The sequence below is a fragment of the Coregonus clupeaformis genome, unplaced genomic scaffold (assembly GCF_020615455.1).
Source record: "Coregonus clupeaformis isolate EN_2021a unplaced genomic scaffold, ASM2061545v1 scaf0108, whole genome shotgun sequence".
Lineage (NCBI taxonomy): Eukaryota > Metazoa > Chordata > Actinopteri > Salmoniformes > Salmonidae > Coregonus > Coregonus clupeaformis.
The window spans coordinates 474897-497782 of record NW_025533563.1 but is presented as its reverse complement, the minus strand read 5'-3'; the positions used below and the strand labels follow the sequence as shown (position 1 = coordinate 497782).

General features: G+C 43.8%; 1 protein-coding gene across 1 annotated transcript in view; it reads right to left on the bottom strand.

Annotated features, from left to right (window-relative positions):
• The window catches only part of LOC121563318 (tripartite motif-containing protein 16-like), a 48823-nt gene extending 26179 nt beyond the window's left edge, over positions 1-22644 (bottom strand). The window contains exons 1-6 of the mRNA XM_045213395.1: positions 22048-22644; positions 21527-21622; positions 10694-10927; positions 10431-10590; positions 10246-10305; positions 9502-10009 (exon numbers count right to left, since the gene is read on the bottom strand). Coding sequence (XP_045069330.1) covers positions 9502-10009; positions 10246-10305; positions 10431-10590; positions 10694-10927; positions 21527-21622; positions 22048-22644 — 1655 coding nt within the window. The remainder of the gene's footprint in view (positions 1-9501; positions 10010-10245; positions 10306-10430; positions 10591-10693; positions 10928-21526; positions 21623-22047) is intronic.
• Between the last annotated feature and the right edge of the window lie 242 nt (positions 22645-22886).

The following is a 22886-nucleotide window of genomic DNA, read 5'->3' as shown; positions in this document are numbered from 1 at the left end:
CCCACATCTAAAGGTCCAGCATGACAGTGAGCAGGAGGAGCAGCTTGGAGTCCTGTCTTCTTCAGTTTCTCCACCACTTAGGCGAGCACAGCACTCCTGTTCAGAATAGGTCATGGGGTGAAGGTATGTATATACTGCACTCAATCTGGTTTATTTAGTACCCCAGCGCAGGTTAAGTAGTGGAAAGAACATGTTGGGTTATTTTGACCCAGACAGTTTGGTTGCGTGAATAACCCAATATGTTGGGTTGTTAGTATTAACAGAACACGGGTTAATTTAACCATCAGTTGGGTATTTTTTACTCTCATGCTTGGTTGACCTAGCAACTGGGTCTGTTTTAATGTCATGCTTGGTTGACCTAGCAACTGGGTCTGTTTTAATGCCATGCTTGGTTGACCTAGCAACTGGGTCTGTTTTAATGTCATGCTTGGTTGACCTAGCAACTGGGTCTGTTTTAATGCCATGCTTGGTTGACCTAGCAACTGGGTCTGTTTTAATGTCATGCTTGGTTGACCTAGCAACTGGGTCTGTTTTAATGTCATGCTTGGTTGACCTAGCAACTGGGTCTCGTTTTAATGTCATGCTTGGTTGACATAGCAACTGGGTCTGTTTTAATGTCATGCTTGGTTGACCTAGCAACTGGGTCTGTTTTAATGTCATGCTTGGTTGCCTTAGCAACTGGGTCTGTTTTAATGTCATCCTTACTGTAGGTTATTTTAAGGGCGTTTACATACTGTAAACTCAATTTTCCCCTTATTAAATTATTCTATAATATGTAGAGTATTTATTACATATTATAATAAGGTATACCACTGTATTATAGCCCAACAATGAGACATACGTGGACTTTTAGGAAACTCTATAAGCATAATTGAAGCTACAAAAATGTCAATGTTCAACTTTAACATGTGCTAACTACGCAACAGACCAGATGAACAGGAAATATATTTACTCTCATGGGTGGCTAAAAATAACTATCTGAAAGCCACACCCCTACTAAACTATGCCTACAGTCTTCTGATCTGACCTGCTGGGTCATATCTCAATAACCAAGCAACAATAACCCAACACCCAGCATCCATAACCCAGCAGTTTTTAAAGAAAACAACCCAACTAAGTGACCCAACGCCTGCAACCCAACATTTGGGTCAACCAAACAACCCAGTATTGTTTAGGAGTGTGGGGACAGGTGTAGACCCCTTTCAGATCATCCTGATCCAAGCTTTCTTTAATACAGCCCATACAGTAGCTGTGTCCACAGGCAGTAGTCACCGGATCCTTCAGTGGATCCAGACAGACGGAGCAACAGAACAGTTCTAGATTGTCAGCCATTTTAGTGCTTTCACCTGAAGGTTGAGCAATAGGGTGTCAAAGATAACTTTCTGTTTCATGGAACTCTACACCAGAGGACAGGGAGGGGCTTCCTCTTGACTGTGTACTCTGTATCTACAGGTTTTTGGGGGATGGAAGTCAAGCTAAGAAGATGACGTTGCATACAGCTGTGTCCACAGGCAGTAGTGACCGGCTCCTTCACTGGATCCAGACAGACAGAACAACAGAACTGGTCCTGGTCCAGCAGAACTCCCTGCTGAGCCATTTGGATGGTTGTTCACTCTCACACAGACAGACGACACAGAGACTCAGATCAGTTTCGTTTCCACAGAAGTGAGTTTTTGGGAGGGGGAGGGACTTTCTGGATCTGCCAGATAGGTGAGGTTAGAGGGAGGGAGGGAGGGAGGGAGGGATAGAGAGAGAACTGCGTTCAACGTGGAGAGGGAGACAAATATTTTAGTTTCTAGGTTAGGGCCCTTCATTTGGAATAAATCTAACAAATATGAGTTGTTAGAATATATAAAGGGTAACAGTTCCTATGAAGTACATATTATAATTATTATAATAAGCTTCATAATGCCTTATAATACACTTATGTGTTATAACACTGATTATAAGTGTCTATAATAATTCATAAGTGGTTGTAATGGGGGGGTTGATATTGATACAATATACTGTAGTTTAAATGAATACTGTATGTATTGACTGATCATTGAGAATGAGGTAATACTTTACATTACAGTGTGGTTATTACTGTTAGGCCTAGGGTCAGGGTTAGAGTTACTACATTCAGCAGTAACCCTAACCCTAGCCATATCTAGGACTAAAAGAGAAGACGTTTTATAATCAGAGTTCTTTGTAATAGTTCTTAGTCAGACAGAAACCCCCACATATTATAGGTGGATGGGGTTATGAACATATCCAATGAATTGTTTTCTGCAACCAGATGAAATGAAACTGCCTTTCAGCAGGAAAAGCTTCTCTAATAATCCTAACCATTGCTGGGTGTCTTCAGAGACTGAGGTATAGAGACACACTGTCAAGTCAAAACATCTGGCTGTGCTTTCATGTCAAAACATTTATTATTTTCTATTCATAAAAATTCTATTGTATTATATTATTTGATAACATATTCTATCCATAGGCTCCACTCTGTATAGTGTTAATGATGACTGTTTGTTCTGTCCATTGATTGAATGGTTAGGACTATCTCACTGTATTCACTGTTTAAATCCCAAGAGACCAGGAGACCTAAAGGGAAGCCTTCAACACTGTATCCCTTCATCCAGTCATAGTAAACAACCTCTGTCTGTCTGTCTGTACGTCTGTCTGTCTGTAAACACAGCCAACTTTTCTGCGGTGGTTGTTGTTGCTATCAGTGCTGCACAGCTATTTTCAGGTCTCTCCAGAGATGGTCGATCGGGTTCAACTCCAGGATCTGGCTGGACCACTCAAGGACATTCAGAGACTTGTCCAGAAGCCACTCCTGCGTTGTCTTGGCTGTGTGCTTAGGGTTGTTGTCTTGTTGGAAGTTGAACCTTCGCCCCAGTCTGAGATCCTGAGCGCTCTGAAGCAGGTTTTCATCAAGGATCTCTCTGTACTTTGCTCTGTTCATTTTTCCCTCGATCCTGGCTATTCTCCCAGTCCGTGCCTCTGAAAAACATCCCTGCCACATCTACAGGTCCAGCATAGCACAGAACAGGAGGGGGAGCAGCCTGGAGTCCTGTCTTCTTCAGTTTCTCCACCACTTAGGCGAGCACAGCACTCCTGTTCAGAATAGGTCTTGGGGTGAAGGTATGTCTTCACTGCACTCAATCTGGTTTATTTAGTACCCCAGCGCAGGTTAAGTAGTGGAAAGAACATGTTGGGTTATTTTGACCCAGACAGTTTGGTTGCGTGAATAACCCAATATGTTGGGTTTTTAGTATTAACAGAACACGGGTTAATTTAACCATCAGTTGGGTATTTTTTACTCTCGTGCTTGGTTGACCTAGCAACTGGGTCTGTTTTAATGTCATGCTTGGTTGACATAGCAACTGGGTCTGTTCTAATGTCATGCTTGGTTGACCTAGCAACTGGGTCTGTTTTAATGTCATGCTTGGTTGACCTAGCAACTGGGTCTGTGTCACGATCGCCGGTGTAAGGAGTAGACCAAGGCGCAGCGTTGCAGGCAAACATACTCATTTATTAGTGAAACGCGATCAAAACAACAAAAGACGGTAACGTGACAGTAAACGGCCAAACACAACCAACACGAAACAAGAACCCACAAAACACAAAGGAAAACCGACAGTTTAAATATGGCTCCCAATCAGAGACAACCAGCAAACAGCTGACACTCGTTGCCTCTGATTGGGAGTCACTCAGGCCAACCTAGACATAGAACAACTAGACACTAAAACACAGCACAAAACACACAAAATCTACACACCCTGACTCAACATATCAAGTCCCCAGAGCCAGAGTGTGACAGTCTGTTCTAATGTCATGCTTGGTTTACCTAGCAACTGGGTCTGTTTTAATGTCCTGCTCGGTTGACCTAGCAACTGGGTCTGTTTTAATGTCATGCTTGGTTGACCTAGCAACTGGGTCTGTTTTAATGTCATGCTTGGTTGACCTAGCAACTGGGTCTGTTTTAATGTCATGCTTGGTTGACCTAGCAACTGGGTCTGTTTTAATGTCATGCTTGGTTGACCTAGCAACTGGGTCTGTTTTAATGTCATGCTTGGTTGACCTAGCAACTGGGTCTGTTTTAATGTCATGCTTGGTTGACCTAGCAACTGGGTCTGTTTTAATGTTATGCTTGGTTGACCTAGCAACTGGGTCTGTTTTAATGCCATGCTCGGTTGACCTAGCAACTGGGTCTGTTTTAATGTCATGCTTGGTTGACCTAGCAACTGGGTCTGTTTTAATGTCATGCTCGGTTGACCTAGCAACTGGGTCTGTTTTAATGTCATGCTTGGTTGACCTAGCAACTGGGTCTGTTTTTAATGTCATGCTTGGTTGACCTAGCAACTGGGTCTGTTTTAATGTCATGCTTGGTTGCCTTAGCAACTGGGTCTGTTTTAATGTCATCCTTACTGTAGGTTATTTTAAGGCCTTTACATACTGTAAACTCAATTTTTCCTTATTAAATTATTCTATAATATGTAGAGTATTTATTACATATTATAGTAAGGTATACCACTGTATCATAGCCCAACAATGAGACATACGTGGACTTTTAGGAAATGCTATAAGCATAATTGAAGCTACAAAAATGTCAATGTTCAACCTTAACATGTGCTAACTACGCAACAGACCAGATGAACAGGAATTATATTTACTCTCATGGGTGGCTAAAAATAACTATCTGAAAGCCACACCCCCTACTAAACTATGCCTACAGTCTTCTGATCTGACCTGCTGGGTCACATCTCAATAACCAAGCAACAATAACCCAACACCCAGCATCCATAACCCAGCAGTTTTTAAAGAAAACAACCCAACTAAGTGACCCAACGCCTGCAACCCAACATTTGGGTCAACCAAACAACCCAGTATTGTTTAGAGTGTGGGGACAGGTGTAGACCCCTTTCAGATCATCCTGATCCCAGCTTTCTTTAATACAGCCCATACAGTAGCTGTGTCCACAGGCAGTAGTCACCGGATCCTTCAGTGGATCCAGACAGACGGAGCAACAGAACAGTTCTAGATTGTCAGCCATTTTAGTGCTTTCACCTGAAGGTTGAGCAACAGGGTGTCAAAAATGACTTTCTGTTTCATGGAACTCTACACCAGAGGACAGGGAGTGGCTTCCTCTTGACTGTGTACTCTGTATCTACAGGTTTTTGGGGGATGGAAGTCAAGCTAAGAAGATGACGTTGCATACAGCTGTGTCCACAGGGAATAGTAACTGGATCCTTTGGTAGATCCAGACAGCAGAGTGGATATTTTAAAAGGGCCTCTGCAATGTCCATACAACAAACTGCACAGCAGAGTATCAGATATAACTTTAATTTCTTTGAAAGTCTGAGGGGTGGGGGAGGCCTTTTAGATCTGTTTGGAGACGTTAGTCCTGGATGGATGCACTGAGGTATATAGGGATGGAAGCCATAGTAACGTGTAACCAAATATAAGGTTGTGGTAAAACATTACAACGTTTTAAAGGTTCCATAAATGTACAGTGACCTATTCAGAAGCCACAGTGGTGAATGATGAATATGTCAAATCAAAAGTTATCTTTCATTTTCAGTCATGTAAAATGATCATAAATTGTAAAGAAACATGTGGATGCAGTGGGGTGCAAATACCTCTGTAGAATTAATTAAGCGAGAAATGGCGGTGGAAACGGCTTTATGCACAAATATTGATATAATAACCATCATATTGAAGTAAACTTGGAGTCACACGATGATATGTGGTGTGGTCCTCCCACTACGACTCGGGAAACCATGCAGTTTATTAAGCTACAGATGAAATAAGTTATGCTGAACTTCACAGGGTGGTGAAAGTTCACAGTGAAGAGCTTGATGCTCCTTTCCAATAAATATCGAGGGTCTTTTTGTCCATAATAATGTCATCATGTAGGCAGCCTGTCCAGAGTGGGCACGTTCACTATATAATGCACAACCAAATCTGACAAAACCATCGGTAGAGTTGAAAATGTGATGGAAACCCATTTAACATAACGTTTTAAACCGGTACATGGGAATTTAACTGCAAAAATATATTAGTATTTTCTAAAATATATATTTGTATGTGCATTACGTCATCACGCACAGCCATTTATCTTCAACACGTCAATTTGATGGACACATCTCTGCTGGTAAAATGACCAAGTTTTTATGAAGATTTTACAATGTTCACATGAAAATCTGTCGCCAGTCGAATGGAAACAGATTTTCATGCGAATATTCAAAAATCTGCATAAAAACAAAATCCCAATAGAATTGAATGGTAAATTACATATCGAGTCATTTTGGAGTCACTTGTATTGTAAATAAGAACATAATATGTTTAAGTGACTCCAAAATGACACCATACATTATTTACCATTCAATTCTATTGCGACCAAGCTTTAACTTCCTGAGTGGTCTTGATATGTTGCTTCAATACATCCACATAATTTTCCTTCCTCATGATGCCAATTATTTTCCTTCCTCATGATGCCAATTATTTTGTGAAGCGCACGAGTCCCTCCTGCAGCAAAGCACCCCCACAGCATGATGCTGCCACCCCTGTGCTTCACGGTTGGGATGGTGTTCTTCGGCTTGCAAGCGACCCCCTTTTTCCTCCAAACATAACGATGGTCATTATGGCCAAACAGTTCTATTTTTGTTTCATCAGACCAGAGGACATTTCTCCAAAATGTATGATCTTTATCCCCATGTGCAGTTGCAAACCGTAGTCTGGCTTTTTGGAGCAGTGGCTTCTTCCTTGCTGAGCGGCCTTTCAGGTTATGTCGATATAGGACTCATTTTACTGTGGATATAGATACTTTTGTACCTGTTTCCTCCAGCATCTCCACAAGGTCCTTTGCTGTTGTTCTGGGATTGATTTGCACTTTTCGCACCAAAGTACATTCATCTCTCTCATCTCCTTCCTGAGCGGTATGACGGCTGCGTGGTCCCATGGTGTTTATACTTGCGTACTATTTGTACAGATGAACGTGGTACATTCAGGCGTTTGGAAATTGCTCCCAAGGATGAACCAGACTTGTGGAGGTCTACAATAGTTTTTCTGAGGTCTTGGCTGATTTCTTTTGATTTTCCCATGATGTCAAGCAAAGAGGCACTGCGTTTGAAGGTAGGCCTTGAAATACATCCACAGGTACACCTCCAATTGACTAAAATGATGTCAATTAGCCTATCAGAAGCTTCTAAAGCCATAACATCATTTTTTGGAATTTTCCAAGCTGTTTAATGGCACAGTCAACTTAGTGTATGTAAACTTCTGACCCACTGGAATTGTGATACAGTGAATTATAAGTGAAATAATCTGTCTGTAAACAATTGTTGGAAAAATTACTTGTCTCATGCACAAAGTAGATGTCCTAAGCGACTTGCCAAAACTATAGTTTGTTAACAAGAAATTTGTGGAGTGGTTGAAACACTAGTTTTAATGACTCCTAAGTGTATGTAAACTTCCGACTTCCGACTTCAACTGTAAATAAAGTATATTTATTTCTAAACAGTAAAACAGATAGGTATGAAAATACCCTCAAATAAAAGGTGACATTCTGTACTGTCGCTTCATATAAAACATTTAATATCAAATCTAAAATGCTGGAGTATAGAGCCAAATTCAAAGTTTAATAAATTAAAAAACCAAGGGTGGGTCAAAATTATTCCCATAATGTAGAAGTTTCAGTAGATTAGGAACTGCTTCCTATAAAGCTACGTGGAGTATAATGTAGCTGGACATTGTAAAGTCTGCTTCCTATAAAGCTATGTGGTGTATAATGTAGCTGGACATTGTAAAGTCTGCTTCCTATAAAGTTATGTGGAGTATAATGTAGCTGGACATTGTAAAGTCTGCTTCCTATAAAGCTATGTGGAGTATAATGTAGCTGGACATTGTAAAGTCTGCTTCCTATAAAGCTATGTGGAGTATAATGTAGCTGGACATTGTAAAGTCTGCTTCCTATAAAGCTATGTGGTGTATAATGTAGCTGGACATTGTAAAGTCTGCTTCCTATAAAGTTATGTGGAGTATAATGTAGCTGGACATTGTAAAGTCTGCTTCCTATAAAGCTATGTGGAGTATAATGTAGCTGGACATTGTAAAGTCTGCTTCCTATAAAGATATGTGGAGTATAATGTAGCTGGACATTGTAAAGTCATACACACAATTATATTACTTCTTATTGACATTTGTCACTATCGTTGAACTGAGTAGACCAAGGCGCAGCGTGAGATTTGTACATCTTATTTAATTAAGTGCACACACAATAAACAAAACAACAACCGATACGTGAAGTCCATGGTACAAACACAAAACCAACTGGAACAAGATCCCACAAACACTAAGGAAAAACAGACTGTTTAAATAAACAGCTGACACTTGTTGCCTCTGATTGGGAACCACTCTGGCCAACATAGAAATACAAGAACTAGACTGAAAACATAGAACAAAACACATAGAAACTACACACCCTGGCTCAACATATAGAGTCCCCAGAGCCAGGGTGTGACAACATTCAACCTGGGAATGAACAGCTTCAACACAATCCATTTACAAGTTAAAGACACACCTTGGAATAAATAGCAAAGGAAAACTACTACTGGATGGATTTTTTTATTTCCCATCACCATGAATCATATTTAATAACTGAACAGTAGCAGACCTAACTTCATCTGTTCCTGACTCTGGGTAGTGGATTAAAAAGACCATCAATCTCCAATGATATTAAAGTACAATTCTGAACATTACTGATATACTGAGTGGCAAGTCAAGATATCTGCTGGGTTTTTATTGTTTGGTTAATAGCACCACCAGCTGGACTGCTTTAATGTTGCTTGACTGAGCAGGATGGGAGAATAAAAGATGCCAAATTTAGGGCCGGTTTCCCGGACATCTCCATTGAACATGCTTTTTAGTCTAGGACTAGGCTTCATCTGTGTCCGGGAAACCGGCCCATATAGTTCAATTAGCAAGTATGTAACACTACCTGTTCCATGATACTGAGGAAAATTACATTGAGACAGAGAACCAAATGAGAAAACATTTCAATGGTTCTGAATGACAACCAACATACATTAAGAGCATACATCATGATTAATGTGAATATATAAGATTAAAACATTGCACTTAAAAAAAATAACCAGATTACCTATAGACTACACCAGCATGACTAGTATCTATGTGGACCCTACTACAGTTTAACCAGCTCAGCTATAGACTACACAAGCATGACTAGTATCTATGTGGACCCTACTACAGATTAACCAGCTCAGCTATAGACTACACCAGCATGACTAGTATCTATGTGGACCCTACTACAGTTTAACCAGCTCAGCTATAGACTACACCAGCATGACTAGTATCTATGTGGACCCTACTACAGTTTAACCAGCTCAGCTATAGACTACACCAGCATGACTAGTATCTATGTGGACCCTACTACAGTTTAACCAGCTCAGCTATAGACTACACCAGCATGACTAGTATCTATGTGGACCCTACAACAGTTTAACCAGCTCAGCAGTACCACAGAGATTAAACCCAGGATAGAGGGGCTGAGTGAATGTGGTCTGGACTCTGTGGAGGAGGGTCATTGTGTCAGAGACACTGTAGAAGGACAGAGTACCTGCCTTGTGATCCAGGTCCACTCCTACTCTGGAGGACAGAGGGCCTGATACTTTAGTCACAACATTATTGTGTCTGAACCAATAACTACCTCTACGACACTGTAAACTCCAGGACTTGTTATTGTATCCAAATGCACCATCTCTCCCTGTTCTGCTGATGTCTTTATATGAGACTGCTGTATAAACATCCCCCCCACTCCACTCCACCTCCCAGTAACAGCGTCCAGACAGACCCTCTCTACACAGAACCATCAAGTTGTTTGTGAATCTGTCTGGATGATCAGGATATGGTTGGACTTGGTCTGTATAGGTCACCTTTCTGTTCCTTTCAGACAGAGAGAGGTGTGTGCCTGCTGTGTTTGGGTCCAGTGTGAGCTGACAGGAATCTGGGAGAAGAGCAGAGCAGAGACCAATGAGGGGAGTTAGAACAATAAGTGAAGTCAGATACTGTATCTACCCTGTCTTTGATTAGAGCACAGCAGAGATCAAATCAGAGAAATATGAGGAGTCAGATAGATACCCAGTCTTTGATTAGATCTACTAATGCTATATATTTCTAGAGGGATTGTTAGGAGTGTCAGTAAAAAGAGACTGTTAGTTACTTCAGAATAAAGAGACTCACATTGTAAGAACTGTTCTCTGGTCTTGGGCTCTGGAGGCAGTACAACATCCACTATATTCACTACAGACACACAAACACATTCACAGAGAGAGGGAATGTTATCATCATACCATATTCCACATGTATATGACTAGTAGGGAACTTTCAATGGTCTAAAGTTGATGTTCTTATTATTTTCAACACACCTGTAGTGGAGATCTTGGTCCATTCTCCTTTAAGGACGTCTTCTAGTTTCTCTCTCAGTTCAGACACAGTCTTACTCACATCTCCAAAGTACTGAAGAGGACGGACAACGATGCTGGGTAAGTCTGAAGATACACTGGTACTGGAGAGAGACTGATAACTCTGGGGGAGAGAGAGAGAGAGAGAGAGAGAGAGAGAGAGAGAACAGAACCAAATGATTGAGAGTTTTAATTTCATATCACATGTATCAAGGCAGTTGAGTTACCTGGAGGAAATGGATGTGATCCTCTGTGTGTGAGAGCTGCTCCAGCTCAGTGCTTCTCTTCCTCAGCTCAGCTATCTCCTGCTCCAGTTGCTCCAGGAGTCCTTCAGCTTGACTCACTTGAGCCTTCTCTTGGGCTCTGATCAGCTCCTTCACCTCAGAGCGCCTTTTCTCAATGGAGCGGATCAGCTCGGTAAAGATCTTATCACTGTCCTCCACTGCTGCCTGTGCAGAGCGCTGTTAAAAGAGAGAGAGAGAGAGAGACTTGTCTTACTTTAATGAGCCATCCTCATTACACTAACACCCCCCCTCCTAAAAACACATTGCGTGCCACCACAACCTCCACACAATCACATTATCCAGTACCCAACACCACAGTACAATACACCAACCAGCACCACATTCCAACCGTCCATCCAACCCCTCCTCTCCAGCCGTACAGACAGCCCCCCTGAGCCCCCATACCTCCTGGAAACATCTCCACACTGTTGATCATTTTGTACAACTCAAACTCAACCCTAAAGGCGTCAACAGTAATGGCATTACCCTGGCAACACAGAAAAAACATGATGAACAGTCTGTCATTGCAGAAAACGGACACCCCTCCCCAACTCCCAGGTCAACCCGAGCCAACCAGCTATTGGTGTCCAGGGCTCCATGTAATACCCTCCACTGGACGACCCCCTGACCTTTCCAGCACTGGGAGCTTATAGAGCACCCTCCACCTATACCCTGCCATGCTCTCAGCCCCCACAACCCCCTGCCACTGATGCCCCTTCACTCCCACTAAGCTCAGAGTGTTAAAAGTCAGTAAGTCCTCCGGACTCTCCTGCCAGTCCCCAGTCTCTGCTGTCACTTGCAGTGGTGGAAACGGTGGTGGCCCCTCCTCAGGCTGCTCCAGCCCTCAGTACTGCAGCATAGAAATCAGAGACCCCTGCTGTATTGAGTCTCTCCTGCCGCATGATGAAGAGCTGCTGATCCAGCCCCAAACCACCAGCCCTCCTCAACAGAGCACATGCTGGTTCCCTCCAGCCCACCTCCGTACGGTACAGTAGCCTCTGTGCTGCTGAGTCAGAACGCTGCCACCCTGACCAGAAAATGTTTACTAACTTGCGCTGCAGGTCCACAAGCAGACCACCGGGGGCGTTGAGAATGGCCAATTTAAGCCATAGAGAGGATGCCACCAAGTTGTTGATGATCAGCACCGTCCCTCTGTATGCCACTTGGGAGATGAGCCACCTCCACTTCGTCAGCCTCGACACCACCGCTTGTGACACTCCTTCCCAGTTCTTCCTATCCCAACCCTCCGAGCCCAGATACACCCCAAGCATCTTGAGCCACTCACAGCCCCACTGCAACCCCCCTGGAAGCTGCGGAGGTGCCCTGTCCCTCCATGCCCCACATAACAGAGCCTCACTCTTGCCCCAGTTTACCTAAGCAGAAGACGCCCCCTCGTACACCCTCAAACTATTCTCCAGGGCCTGTAGGTTCTGCTCATCCCTAACCAACACAGACGTCATCAGCGTATGCTGACACTGCTATGCCTGTCCCCAACCCTATGCCTGGCTCCCACACTCCCTGTAGCCTCCTGCGTAGCAGGCCCAGAAAGGGCTCAATAACAAGAGTGTATAGCTGCCCTGACAGAGGGCATCCCTGGTGAATGCCCCTCCCTACCCAGACTGGCCTACTGAGCCCTCCCCACACCTTGACCATACATGAAGCCCCAGCGTACAGCATTTGAACACAGGCCACAAAATTCTCCCCACAACCAAAACAACACATTGAACAGATATTCATGGTCCACCCTATCAAAGGCTTTCTCCTGATTATGAACAGATTGTTTGTGATTGAGCGTCCTGGTACACAGTACGTTTGGTCCTTGTGTACAATAGAGTCCAGGTGGGACTTCAGTCTGTTAACGAGGACCTTGGTAAAGACCTTATAGTCCAAACAGAGCAATGCCACAGGCCTCCAGTTCTTTATGTCGCTCAAATCTACTTGTTTGGGCAGGAGAGTCAAAGCCTCCCGTCTACAGCTTAGCGACAGCTCCCCCACCCCGACGCACTCAAACAACACACGTTCTGTCCAATAATTCCCCAGAACTTTTTATAAAAATCCACAGGCAGACCGTCTGAGAGACAGCAGCTGAGAGTTTGTAAAGGCCAGGGAAATGTCTATTTGATTTATCTGTGACAGAGAGAGTTTGGAAAGGTCTGTGAGCAGAACCTGAGAAAACCCAGGATAATAATAATATGCCATTTAGCAGACGCTTTTATCCAAAGCGACTTACAGTCATGTGCATACATTTTTACATATGGTCCCGGGGATCGAACCCACTACCCTGGCATTACAAGCGCCATGCTCTACAGAGGACCACAGAGTTCTGCCCTCTATAAATCAGAGTACAACTCCACAGCCTCATCTCCTCACAACAGAAGTTACCCACCCATCAGGCTCCCTCATCTCCCCCACAACAGAAGTTACCCACCCATCAGGCTCCCTCATCTCCCCACAACAGAAGTTACCCACCCATCAGGCTCCCTCATCTCCCCACAACAGAAGTTACCCGCCCATCAGGCTCCCTCATCTCCCCACAACAGAAGTTACCCACCCATCAGGCTCCCTCATCTCCCCCTCAACAGAAGTTACCAACCCATCAGGCTCCCTCATCACCTCCACAACAGAAGTTACCCGCCCATCAGACAAACGTAAAACAAGGGATTTTCTTGGTTTCCCCACCCTGTTTTTCCAACCCCTCTGGTGAAACAGAGAACTGAGCCCTGTACTATAATATAATATAATGTGCCATTTTACAGACGCTTTTATCCAAAGCGACTTACAGTCATCATGTTGTTGTTGTGTATGGGTGGTCCCGGGGATCGAACCCACTACCCTGGCGTTACAAGCGCCGTGCTCTACCAGCTGAGCTACAGAGGACCAGGTGCAGACACATTTATGAAAGCAAAGACAAGGTCATTATTTGGGCTCTAAACACTAACAACCTACCCTTACACACCTCTTTTGCTACCCCTGCACTAAGATTTCTGCCATGGCATTTAAATGTTTTTGTTTGACATATTCCCCCAGTCTCTGCCGCCGTTCATGTTAAGGAAGTCTAACCGTCAAATCTCCATAAGAGGTGGGAGGGAAATCACCACAATCAGAAACCAGTAGAGAAGCCCATAAAGCCGCCATGCCAGAAAAAAAACATCCATTTAAGCAGATTCTGAAGACATGCCCTTAAGAACCCATGACCCATTTTCTCAGCCTATACCGCTTCCTGGGTGAGAGGACACTAAACCCCTCATTCTTCATCACGTGTTGTACTGACCTTACAAACCTTCCAGGATCAATCAAATAAGACTCCAGCAGAACCTTCTTTTTCCCCTTTAGTCTCCATCAGGAACCTAGAAAGTTCTCTCACCGTATGTACTGGGCCCTCAGCCTGACTGGCTGTCAGCTCTGGATCCAATGAGCCGTCTGAAAACGAGACCGCCTTGTCCTCCGCTCCCGCAGACTCACCTCCCCCCTCTTCCTCCTCCTCCATTGGCACGGTACCGTCCTCCTCCTCCCCAGTCTCTGCCCCCCTGCACTTCCCCCCTGATCAGAGCCTCTTCCCCAATGACAGGCAATATTTCCTGGGATGAGCCCACCAAGCCTTCGCCCACCGGAGTCTCTGTTACTACAGAAACCTGCCTCAGCTCATGTAGCCCAGCTGCAACCCTCCATTGCATCCTCCAATCCAACTTTCATGTTTTGAAATTATACTTCATTACTATAATGATTATCAATAAGCTTAAACATTAATTCAGTCACCTCTGGTCGACAAAAACGTATTTTCCTAGTACATTAATTGTCAAATTCATCAACCAACATCGAGCACTCTGCCTTCTCAGGCAAGCGAGGGGCATGTTGAGGTAAATATGATAACCGCCAAGGTTGCATTATGTCATTTATTGGTGGGCTGGAAGATGCTGTGTTTTTTATTTTCTATTCAGAGGCTATTTACTCCCAATATGAGATCATTTTCTATAGAAGGTTTTTATAATGCATGTTTACTAGGGTTGAGGTTAGCGCATCTGAGTAGGGATTATTTGGGTTCAATACCTGTCCTACCTATCAATCATATTGCTGCTTGTAGCCTATAACTGATGATCCCCACACTAGAAACACCCAAAACTATCTGTGCTAGCAAACCCTTTTTTCCACCCCTCCCCTGTGTAACCTTGAGGTTTGTTAAGAAACAAACACTTGTCTACGAAAAGAGACATGTTTAACGGATTCCGCTTGGCACCCAGCCGAGAGCACACGGAAACCACTTGCAAATTTACCAAAACTAACCAACTACTTGGGGTCTGTTCGGAAGCAATAAACGGAGGCAGATTAGCCACCACAACTCTTATCGAAAGAGGCGACATCTGCACCAACACACCCCTCACAACAAGACAAACCTTTTTCATTAACCCAACCACCGCCTTGTTCATTCTGGATGCAGAGTCCAGATGTTCCGCTCCAACCTGTTCGCCGACCATGAGCAAAACTTCCTCCACACCTTTCTCCGGAACGGACCCGAAGCGACAGCGTTTCTTCTCCACTCGGTTGAGGCCATCACGCCGCCCTAACAAACTACCCCTACTCCCCCCTCAACTCTAAACGATAAACAGTGGAAACCAATAAACAAACCCTCCACCATCAGAAAATACATTCATAAAATACGCAAGAACCAAAAGAAAAAAGAATAGTAGCCCTCCTCACGAACCACAAATCTCTCACACAACCAACTTCTTCTTCTATGATATAATGGCGGTCCACAAACCAACGTTAAAGGTGCATGCCGCCACCTACTGTGCTGGAGTGTGTGGTCAATCACGGTTTCCAACATTTCTAAATCCTCCTACCTAACTCAGTACTTCTGAGAAAATAAAGAAGAGCCCTACTAACTTCTAATAGACCCTCCCCCATCCCCAAAATCCCTTCCAAACCCCCCCCAACCCCGTCCAACCTCAATGAGCCTACACTTCAATCTTTCCCTCTCTTCAACATACTTACAACAATATAACAACACATGCTCCACCGTTTCATCGACCGTACCTTCCAGACACAAACCATTCCCATGCTTGCCAACCAGATGTAATGACGAGTTCAATGTACAATGTCCTAAGCGCAATCTAGTAAACACCACCTCTTCCTTCCTAATCTGACCTTTGAATCTTGGTCCATCGACCTATCTGTAAAACTGTAAACTATTCATATAAATGCCGGCCCTTGTGCTCAGAGTACCATCTCTTCTGCCACACATCTATCAAAATGGCTCTGATCTTACATTTGGCCTCACCTCTACCCAGTGGAACATTAATATGAATTATATCTCGTTTCAAAGCTCTTTTAGCTAACTGGTCTACAATTTCATTCCCTTCCGCACCAGAATGTGCTGGGACCCAGCAGAATGTCACTACTACCCCCACTCTCTCAATTCTCCATAATAACATTAATACCTCCAATAGCAGGTCACTCCTATTAGATTTACCAGATGATAAACTATTCATTACAGACAGAGAATCTGACCATACTATAATTCTAACAGGTTGTACGTCCTCCACCCACTGGAGGGCAACTATTATCGCCAACAGTTCAACTGAGTATACTGACAGTTCATCTGTTAGTCTTCTACATATCTGCACATCAAATTCAGGAACGTAAACGCCTGCTCCTGTGAGCCCACTATCTGGGTACTTGGATCCATCTGTGAAAAGTGGTAGAAAAGCATAAAAACTTCTACCAATGTAATTGTCAACCAGTTTCTCTATATCACTGACTTCTGACCAATCTTTCCTTTTCTCTACCAAGGTTAGATCAACAACAGGGTCTGGGAGTAACCATGGAGGAACATCCCCTATCACCACAGAAGGGCCAACCTCCAACTCCCTCAAACCACTCTCATCAGCAAGCTTTCCAACTGTCCAACCAAAACCACTGCCTTGTCTACTAGTATATTCCCAACAGTCATCTAGAACAGTAGCAGTGGGATGCTCAACCTCACAGCCTTTCAATCCAATAAGATAATGACCATTTTTTACGCTGTATATCCAAAGGCATCTCTCCTGCCTCCACCAGTAAGGCACATACAGATGTTGATTTAAATGCACCAATACATATCCTTAAAGTTATATACTGGATTCTGTCCAGCTTCTGAAGCCAAGTCTTTACCTCTGTTTCATAAACTGTACACCAGTAATCAATTGTCGTCCTGATCAGAGCTCTATAAATATCTATCAACAATTGGTTATGAATGGGGTGCTGACAGGCAGAGACCCACACAACCAACTACTGCAAAAGTGATGGAATGAGAGAGGCAGAGACATCGTTACAACACTGTACATTGCCATAATATAAAGTTTCTTCTTCTTTGGAGTTTAACGGCGGTTGAAATCCAATATGTTGCATTACCGCCCCCAACTGGACTATAATATAAATCTATTTTACTTTGTGATACAAAATGGGAAAAGGGGAAAGGAACATTTAATTAAAAACCTTCCAACTAACCCTACACTCATTAAATACCCACTACCCCATTCCACTACTTTGACCCTATCTGCTCCTGCACCATGCCAACGGCCTGGGAGGACGGGACACCACCACTCAACACACCCTGTAACTCTTCTGAAGTCAAATCTTGTATGGCCAAATACTTCTCTGCAGCTGCCACCACAACATCCATTTTCTGTGATTTACGTTCCATTTGTGCGGTACAGTTGATAACCATTGCTATGAACTCTAAGAAGCTAACTTTACTAAAGCATATATCACTCGTTGGCCTATCCCTCTGTGCTGGCACAGATCTACTACTCACAGGGATCCTCTCAGGATCTCTCACCCTTGACCCATCCTCCTCTACTTCCTTCACTGTCTCAGCATACGACACCTTCTGCACTACTCTGACTCTAGCCACCTCAACCTGCCTCTCTCGCACCGGACACTTCCGATCCCCAGCCACATGGGCATCCCTACAGTTGACACACAACTTTATCCACCGAAACTACACAATCCTCTATCCCATGCCCTCCTGCACACTTCCCACATCTTGGAATCCCCCTCCTACAAACTGCTGCAACATGACCATAAACGTTGCACCTGAATCAGTGCAGTGGATTCGGCACAAAAGCTCTAACAGGATAACTGATATATCCTAACATGACTTTGTCGGGTCAAAACTCAAAAGGACTGACAGTGACTCCTCTGTTTCACCACGCTCACCACTGGGTCTGCGTCCCACCAAACGGCGGGAATCACAAACACCAGGAATCTTCAACTTTAATTCCTCCACCTCCACACTTAACGCTACCCCAGAAATCACTCCTTTCAATGGTGTCCTGTTCCTAAGAGCAAAGCAAGAAACAGATCTTGACCCATGCCAACGGCCTGGGAGGACGGGACACCACCACTCAACACACCCTGTAACTCTTCTGAAGTCTAATCTTGTATGCCCAAATACTTCTCTGCAGCTGCCACCACAACATCTATTTTCTGGGATTTACATTCCATTACTGCGGTACAGTTGATAACCATTGCTATGAACTCTAAGAAGCTAACTTTACTGAAGCATAAACATATGTTTCCCATGCCAATAAAGCCCTTTGAATTGAATTGAATTGAGAAATAGAGCGAGAGAGTGCCTTGCAAAAGAATTCATCCCCCTTGGCGTTGTTCCTATTTTGTTGCATTACAACCTGTAACTTAAATTGATTTTTATTTGGATTTTATGAAATGGACATACACAAAATAGTCCAAATTGGTGAAGTGAAATGACAAAAATAACTTGTTTCAAAAAAAATCAAAAACATTAATAACGGAAAAGTGGTGTGTGCATATGTATTCACCCCCTTTGCTATGAAGCCCCTATATAAGATCTGGTGCAACCAATTACCTTCAGAAGTCACATAATTAGTTAAATAAAGTCCACCTGTGTGCAATCTAAGTGTCACATGATCTGTCACATGATCTCAGTATATATACAGTGGGGGAAAAAAGTATTTAGTCAGCCACCAATTGTGCAAGTTCTCCCACTTAAAAAGATGAGAGAGGCCTGTAATTTTCATCATAGGTACACGTCAACTATGACAGACAAATTGAGAGAAAAAAATTCCAGAAAATCACATTGTAGGATTTTTAATGACTTTATTTGCAAATTATGGTGGAAAATAAGTATTTGGTCACCTACAAACAAGCAAGATTTCTGGCTCTAACAGACCTGTAACTTCTTCTTTAAGAGGCTCCTCTGTCCTCCACTCGTTACCTGTATTAATGGCACCTGTTTGAACTTGTTATCAGTATAAAAGACACCTGTCCACAACCTCAAACAGTCACACTCCAAACTCCACTATGGCCAAGACCAAAGAGCTGTCAAAGGACACCAGAAACAAAATTGTAGACCTGCACCAGGCTGGGAAGACTGAATCTGCAGCTTGGTTTGAAGAAATCAACTGTGGAAGCAATTATTAGGAAATGGAAGACATACAAGACCACTGATATTCTCCCTCGATCTGGGTCTCCACGCAAGATGTGAGCTCCACGGTGAGCAAAAATCCCAGAACCACACGGGGGGACCTAGTGAATGACCTGCAGAGAGCTGGGACCAAAGTAACAAAGCCTACCATCAGTAACACACTACGCCGCCAGGGACTCAAATCCTGCAGTGCCAGACGTGTCCCCCTGCTTAAGCCAGTACATGTCCAGGCCCGTCTGAAGTTTGCTAGAGTGCATTTGGATGATCCAGAAGAGGATTGGGAGAATGTCATATGGTCAGATGAAACCAAAATATAACTTTTTGGTAAAAACTCAACTCGTCGTGTTTGGAGGACAAAGAATGCTGAGTTGCATCCAAAGAACACCATACCTACTGTGAAGCATGGGGGTGGAAACATCATGCTTTGTGGCTGTTTTTCTGCAAAGGGACCAGGACGACTGATCCGTGTAAAGGAAAGAATGAATGGGGCCATGTATCGTGAGATTTTGAGTGAAAACCTCCTTCCATCAGCAAGGGCATTGAAGATGAAACGTGGCTGGGTCTTTCAGCATGACAATGATCCCAAACACACCGCCCGGGCAACGAAGGAGTGGCTTCGTAAGAAGCATTTCAAGGTCCTGGAGTGTCCTAGCCAGTCTCCAGATCTCAACCCCCATAGAAGATCTTTGGAGGGAGTTGAAAGTCCGTGTTGCCCAGCGACAGCCCCAAAACATCACTGCTCTAGAGGAGATCTGCATGGAGGAATGGGCCAAAATACCAGCAACAGTGTGTGAAAACCTTGTGAAGACTTACAGAAAACGTTTGACCTGTGTCATTGCCAACAAAGGGTATATAACAAAGTATTGAGAAACGTTTGTTATTGACCAAATACTTATTTTCCACCATAATTTGCAAATAAATTCATTAAAAATCCTACAATGTGATTTTCTGGATTTTTTTCTCTCATTTTGTCTGTCATAGTTGACGTGTACCTATGATGAAAATTACAGGCCTCTCTCATCTTTTTAAGTGGGAGAACTTGCACAATTGGTGGCTGACTAAATACTTTTTTCCCCCACTGTACACCTGTTCTGAAAGGCCCAAGAGTCTGCAACACCACTAAGCAAGGGGCACCATCAAGCAATCGGCACCATGAAGACCAAGGAGCTCTCCAAACAGGTCAGGGACAATGTTTTGGAGAAGTACAGATCAGGGTTGGGTTATAAAAAAAATATCAGAAACTTTCAACATCCCACGGAGCACCATTAAATCCATTATTAAAAAATTGAAAGAATATGGCACCACAACAAACCTGCCAAGAGAGGCCGCCCACCAAAACTCATGGACCAGGCAAGGAGGGCATTAATCAGAGAGGCAACAAAGAGACCAAAGATAACCCTGAAGGAGCTGCAAAGCTCCACAGCGGAGATTGGAGTATCTGTCCATAGGACCACTTTAAGCCATACACTCCACAGAGCTGGGCTTCATGGAAGAGTGGCCAGAAAAAAAGCCTTTGCTTAAAGAAATATAAGCAAACACGTTTGGTGTTTGCCAAAAGGCATGTTGGAGACTCCCCAAACATTTGGAAGAAGGTACGCTGGTCAGATGAGACTAAAATTGAGCTTTTTGGCCATCAAGGAAAACGCTCTGTCTGGCGCAAACCAAACACCTCTCATCACCCCGAGAACACCATCCCCACAGTGAAGCATGGTGGTGGCAGCATCATGCTGTGGGGATGTTTTTCATCGGCAGGGACTGGGAAACTGGTCAGAATTGAAGGAATGATGGATGGCTCTAAATACAGGGACATTCTGGAGGGAAACCTGTAAGTATTGACTTTGGGGGGGGGGTGAATAGTTATGCACGCTCAAGTGTTGTGTTATTTTGTCTTATTTCTTGTTTGTTTCACAAAAAAAAATATTTTGCATCTTCAAAGTGGTAGGCATGTTGTGTAAATCAAATGATACAAACCCCCCAAAAAATCAATTTTAATTTCAGGTTGTAAGGCAAGAAAATAGGAAAAATGCCAAGGGGGAGAATACTTTCGCAAGCCGCTGTATGTATAGGGGACATGAGTCAGTCATGGTTACTTAAAGTTATGTGATGAGGTAGCCCTGCCTGCAACTTCAAAATCAGTGTCGGCCCACGGCCTAATGGGGAATGTCCTCTTGGTGTAATGATCAAGACCCAGGTTCATATCCCATCAGTTACATTAAGCAGTCTATTCTCTGAAAGGGGTCCAGACATAGTGGGGTCAGTGGGATTGGAGAGGGGTCCTATCTCTCTCTCTGACTGGAGGAGACAGGTAAAATCCTCTGGTCAACAATACTCACCTTGAGAGACTTCACAGCTTTTTGGAGCTTCTTCAGCTCCTTCTCTCTCTCCTGGAATCTCTGCTGGACTTTCTGCTGACTCATCCCCAGCTGCCTCTGTGGAGAATCACTCTTCAATGAGCTATCAAGCTTTATTTGTCCAGTAGATCAATAGTATAGTAATGTGACATAGGGCCCATAGAGAGGAAGGTCTAAAATCTTGAGGTAGTCCCTTTACCATATGACATTTTCTATGTTGCTATGTTAATGATTATAGTGTTTATGGTAGGTGTACATGTATCAAGGGGTTGAGGCTGAACTTTGAACTCCTAAAAGGGCATTCGGAATGATAATAGTGTTTGACTTTAGAAAATGGTGATACATTTGGAGCAAACTCAATATACACCAAAGTTTGTGTTCATATTTCTTCTGCCGTGGATATATTTCATTTGAATTCTCTCATATTCAAACAGACTTAGTTCCTACTGTATCTTTAATTATTTGTTTATCAGACAGTCACCAACAAGTTGTTCTGGTCTTACCTGTTTCTCAGTCCTCTCTGCTGCAGCTGACACTGTTTCATGGCCTTTATGTTCATCCATCACACACTGATAACAGATACACTGTTGATCGGTACGACAGAAAACCTCCAGCAGTTTGTCATGATGAGAGCAGATCTTCTCCTGTAGTTGTGCGGTGGCTTTGACCAGCTTGTGCTTCTTCAAAGCAGGAGATTCATAGTGAGATTGGAGGTGAGTCTCACAGTAAGAGGCCAGACACACCAGACAGGACATGAGGGCTTTCTGCTTTCTGGTCCCAGTGCAGAAATCACACGCCACATCTCCAGGTCCAGCATAGCACAGAGCAGGAGGGGGAGCAGCCTGGAGTCCTGTCTTCTTCAGTTTCTCCACCAACTCAGCCAACATGGTATTTTTCCTCAGAGTAGGCCTTGGAGTGAAGGTCTCTCTGCACTGAGGACAGCTATAGACCCCTTTCAGAACATCCTGATCCCAGCAGCCCTCAATACAGCTTCTACAGTAACTGTGTCCACAGGGAATAGCCACCGGCTCCTTCAGTAGATCCAGACAGACAGAACAACAGAACTGGTCCTGGTCCAGCAAAACTCCCTGCTGAGCCATTTGGACGGTTGTTCACTCTCACACAGACAGACGACACAGAGAATCAGATAAGTTTCGTTTCCACAGAAGAGAGTTTGTGGGAGGGGGAGGGACTTCCTGGTTCTACCAGAGGGGTGGAGGGTTAGAGGGAGGAGAGAGAGAGTGAGAGAGAGAGAGAGAGTGAGAGAGAGAGAGAGAGAGAGAGAGAGAGAGAGAGAGAGAGAGAGAGAGAGAGAGAGAGAGAGAGAGAGAGAGAGAGAGAG